Consider the following 4,887-nt stretch of genomic DNA (forward strand, 5'->3'; position numbering starts at 1 on the left):
CTTGAAAACATTTCAGTCTCCGTGTGTGACTGCTGTGCGACTATTTCAACAGTCCACGTGTAATTCCAGGGATTAAGAGTCGAGCTGGAATTGAAACGGCCTTGTATTTCATTCCGGGAAAAACGGAAAAGACGAGCTTCCAAACGCGTGCATGTACAAAATTCAAAGGGTTTTTTAAATATTTCCGACATCATCAGCGTAGTGACCCGGGCTGCCGCCCAACGCCGATCCATAATTTACACACGCTGCAGCGGATTCGATTCCAGTAGTTTTAATAAATTTTCGTTGGGGGAGCAGAGATACTCTTCCGCGAACCTCAATTATCAACAAACGACATTCTCCTACACATTTAGAATTTTGGCATTTTTGTTATATTAGACATTTCAGCAGATACATTTATAACGTTCGGCCAGCAGCATTTTCCTGACTCTGCGTGAGTCGCAGGATCGCGTCACAGAATCGGTTCCAGGAACGAAGAGAGAAGCGAATGCTGTGGGCCCGGACGTCATTCAATCCGATCCCTCCCAAAGGGAGAAGAAGATGCTAAGAAGAGAAAGGCAAAGTTTATTTAGTGTGTATCTCAAACCCACACACACACAGTAGACAATATCGAAAGGAAATCAAATAAAGATGATCCCATCCGACTCTCGCTTGCGCGTATACATACGTGTAGGCGGTTGAAAGGTCGCAGGTTATACGAGCACCACACACACACACACAGATGATTCATCCAAAAAACATTCGCGTTCAACAACGCCCAACAAATGAATCTAAGTGGGTTGAGCACATCACGCCACACACCAACGCACCAGTGCGCCATTTTGTTTTACCCGATGAACTCGTTTCGGATTCCCCGAATCTTACAAGTTATTACTCATTTGTTGTGGCCCATCCGCATTTATTTAAAAGGGCGATCTTATGTAGTAAGACCGCAGCACGTCCGGTCGCCCACACCACCGGTCGGATCTTGCCTATTTTTACACACATCAACATTGGCGGGAGGTCATTGGGCTGTTGTCGCAATAACCAAATGCGAAACGACCGACGAAAAATACAAAATTCGGCGCCGCACGCGTTCAACTGGTGCCCCGAATTTAAATGAAGGGTCGCACAGAACTGGAATTCTGGCGGATTGAAAACCGTTTTGAGTCCGCCCAAAAAAGAAAAAGCGCAGGAGACGGGGGAGAGCTTGTTGCTGCGCCCACCAACCCACCACACACAAGAGTGAGAGGAGAGAGAGAGAGAGAGAAAAATGATAATATTATTTAGGACAGGACGGCAGTCGGGACTGGCACTGCGGTCTCGTCTGTTTGTTGCACGTGAGAGTCGCCCCACTGCCAGAATCAAACACAACACACAACGGTCGTCCTTCTTTATTTTTCAACGTTTAAACTGTTTGCCACCCACCAACTAGGATCTCTGTTTCTTCCCAGTGTTCCGTCCCGTTCCCCCCTTTACGAAAATAATCAAAAACAACAAATTCTGTTTATTTTGGCATTGAAAGAAAATTGAATCCCGAAAATTCAGAGAATCACCAGAAAGGAAAATTGCGGACGAAGCGGACCCGAAGACTTTGGACCCGACCCGACCCAACAGCAGTGGCAACCGTTTAATCAAAGGTAACATTTCCACCTTCTGATTCCATTTTCTTTCTTTTAAAATTCCCCTTCAAATGCGCACGCTGCTTACCATTCCCTCCCTCTCTACAATGCGCGTGTGTGTACGTACACACAGAGACAATACATACGGTGTGTGTGTGTGTGTGTGTGCAAGACTCAATGCATGTCCCCATTCCAGCGTTTCGGCGTGAGAGATAACGTGATTTCTCTTCGGCTGTTGCTATGGGCGCGCGTGCCCAACGACCGAAACTCGAAACGAAATAGAAAGTCCTCCCGAGCCCCTATCTCCTTTTGGCGAAGGGGGGGATAGCAGCAGCAGCAGCAGCACAGCAGTAACGATCTTTAGGAAAAAGGCGTTGCTCCCTCTCTATATTTACACGGGACACGCACACGCACGCACGCAGGCAAGACAGGCCGACAACAGAGTCGCAGCTGAAAACGATCAGCTGTTATTTGGCCAAGCTGTCGACTCTTACGAAACTACAAATGCGCTGACTCAAACGATTCTAAATTTAAAAACTGTTGATTCTCGGACGATGCGAATTTCTAATAGATGCGACGGATGTTAACGACTTGTACACTCGACTCATTTTTTCGACATTCAGGAAAAGGAAATGACGGGCAAAGTGGTGGCGATCAACAAGAGTCAGTCTAAGGAAGATGATTCAATCCAATATTTCCGGCCATCCAGCGTCGGTGACGGCGGCGCCGACGGTGGGCGGCGACGACGACGCCGTTTCGCCGAGTGGCTCCCGTGGAAATTGTTTCAAGATCAAATGAATCCAGACAAGGCCAATCACGGCTGGTTTATCGGCCGCTACGCCCGCGAATGTCTACACATTCTGCCCAATTTGCCAACTTGCATCAAGTGGCCGTTCAATCAGACGTCCACAGTCCTCGAGTGGCACCAGGTTCATTTCTGAAACATATATTTTTTTTAAATTGAATTAGAAATGAAAGAAAAACGAAAAATAAAAATGTGTTCAAACAGGTGGACGAATCGCTGAGGGAGCCGGGCATCTACTACGGATACCGTCCAGAAGTGTCCAGCTGGATGGAGTGCTGCCACAGTCTTTTCACGGCCAACAATGAAACGCTCAATTTCTGGACCCATTTCTTCCCGACCGTCTTCTTCATCTGGCGGACGGTCCAGTTGGCCGGCCAGTGGAACAGCAAGGACGACCTTCACTCTGCTGAATACGCTCAATCCTTTATGGCCTACATGATGACGGCCATTTTGTATCCGTGCATGTCGGCCGTGGCTCACGGCTTCTCGGCGTTGAGTCACCGGGCCAGGGCCGTCCTTTTCTTCATGGACTACGCCGCCATCAATTTCTACGCCTACGGATCGGCTCTGCTCTACAGGTCCTACGTCCTGCCGGACACGTGGATGGAGAACGAAACGGGCACCAACATTTACCTGACCGTTTGCTTCAGCCTTTCGCTGGCCTCCACCGCCCTGACCTGCACCAGCCGGGCCTTTGTCCGCGATGTCGTCGCCCAGCGTCTCATGAGATTGGCCGCCTTCACTTTGCCTTACATTTGGGTCTCCATTCCGCTTTTCGCCCGGCTCGTCAATTGCTTCGGCTTCGACGAATCCACTTCCTGTCCAACGCCAGACACCCTCAGGGCCGCCAAGTATCACCTGTGTCAGGTGATTGTCGCCCTGATGGCCAGTTTCTGCTACGCTTCCCATTTGCCCGAACGGGTCATGCCCGGCACCTTCGACTACGTCGGCCACTCGCACAATTTGCTCCACATTTGCGGAGTGACGGCCACTCTCTTCCAGATGGAAGGCGCCCTACTAGACATGGAAGTCCGTCGCTCTTTCCTCACCCAAAATCATTTGGCCATGGTGGATCCTTACTGGAACTTTTGGGTGCCAGTCATTTTACTTGGCGGACACGTCCTACTCATCGCCGGATTCGGGCTCTACATTTACTGGAACGAAGCCGCTACTGTCGAGTGCGAAAAGAAAAAATTCAAATGTCATTAGAAAATTGGATTACGACAACACCCACCACCCTACCAAAAACGATGATTGATCCAAACTATTTTTGTACAAATCAGCTTGTTCAGCGTTGACGTATCATAACAACCCAGAACTATACAATCACCTGTCAAATTATTGCTATGGGCCAACTACGTAATAGCTAATACCACCACGTAATAACTTGACACCTAACTTGCCAATATTTACCTTCACAAAATGATGAGATGACAAAATGAAAAGATATTGCCCGAAACTTTGGAAGAAGCTTAGACACCAAAAACTAGGTCATAAAAAAAAGAAAGAAGGGAATAATTATTATTACTGTATAATCTTATATAACACAATATCAGGTCTTTTATTGATGAAATAAACTACGGATTTAGATTATTTTTAGCAAATGCTGCCTTCCACGTGCGATTTTTCAGGTTTGGACAACAAGGACAAATAATACATCTTATTGTTATTAATTACTTATTACTCGTGTTGCGTGTGTGTGATGTGTGTTTTTGGAGGAATAATGTGTGTGTATAACATTACATATGTGTTGTAAAGAAATATACTGCATCCATTTGAAAAGAAACACATTAAAATTTGAGACAAGGAGGTGGTCCCTCTTGGTCATAAAATTTTCCAGTTGTACTTAATTTGTTTTTGTTTTGTTTTTTTGGTTAATGTTAGTGCAATTTTTGAATTTGAAATTCATTCAACAATCTAAATTGTGAAACATAGGTTTGATGGTTAATCATTCCATAGCTGTTCCACCAAGAGAATCAGAAAAATTTAATCAAGTGAATATGTTTGCAAACACCAAAGTAAACTGTTGAAACTGCAATGATAATAGTGAAGCAGGAGCAACAGCTTAATAGAAAAGCAAAGATTGTTTTTCAGATAGTGTGTGAACACAGAAAAACTTGGACAATTTAATAATTTCAAATGGTATTTTACCTTCAGCTGCATTTCGAATGTTATCATTCCGTTTTGTCTGAAATCTTCGTCTCATTTTTGAAACGTGTAAACAAAACGAAAGCAGACGACGACTATTAATCATATCTTTAAGAAATCGATAGAAACCATTAACTATCGACCCCTCCCACTCAAACCGCGCTCTAATCGGCTTTGAATACGATCAAATCGGTTTGCTCACCCACGCATCCGCTCTGAACGGATGGGAATTATTTTACTATCAAATTGTTTGTCAACAAGTTGCACTTAAGCCTACCACCACAGTTAAAAGATAAAAATAAAAATTGAGTCAATAAGTTAACAATTTCGTGG

The 4,887-nt window shown here is 45.2% G+C and overlaps 1 protein-coding gene and 1 long non-coding RNA gene across 2 annotated transcripts; one reads left to right on the forward strand and one right to left on the reverse strand.

Annotated features, from left to right (window-relative positions):
- Positions 1-87: 87 nt before the first annotated feature.
- On the reverse strand, positions 88-924 carry LOC124341583. The gene is made up of 2 exons (XR_006918501.1): positions 668-924; positions 88-543 (listed from the first exon to the last, which is right to left on the reverse strand). It is a non-coding gene; the product is annotated as an uncharacterized LOC124341583 (long non-coding RNA).
- A 347-nt stretch (positions 925-1,271) lies between these two features.
- On the forward strand, positions 1,272-4,188 carry LOC124341100 (membrane progestin receptor gamma-like). Its single transcript, XM_046794032.1, has 3 exons — positions 1,272-1,619; positions 2,225-2,530; positions 2,611-4,188. Exons 2-3 carry the CDS (start codon positions 2,234-2,236, stop codon positions 3,613-3,615), a joined length of 1,302 nt encoding a protein of 433 aa, XP_046649988.1. The 5' UTR covers positions 1,272-1,619; positions 2,225-2,233; the 3' UTR covers positions 3,616-4,188.
- The last annotated feature ends 699 nt before the right edge of the window (positions 4,189-4,887 follow it).

This window comes from Daphnia pulicaria, chromosome 5, assembly GCF_021234035.1.
Source record: "Daphnia pulicaria isolate SC F1-1A chromosome 5, SC_F0-13Bv2, whole genome shotgun sequence".
NCBI classification, from domain to species: domain Eukaryota; kingdom Metazoa; phylum Arthropoda; class Branchiopoda; order Diplostraca; family Daphniidae; genus Daphnia; species Daphnia pulicaria.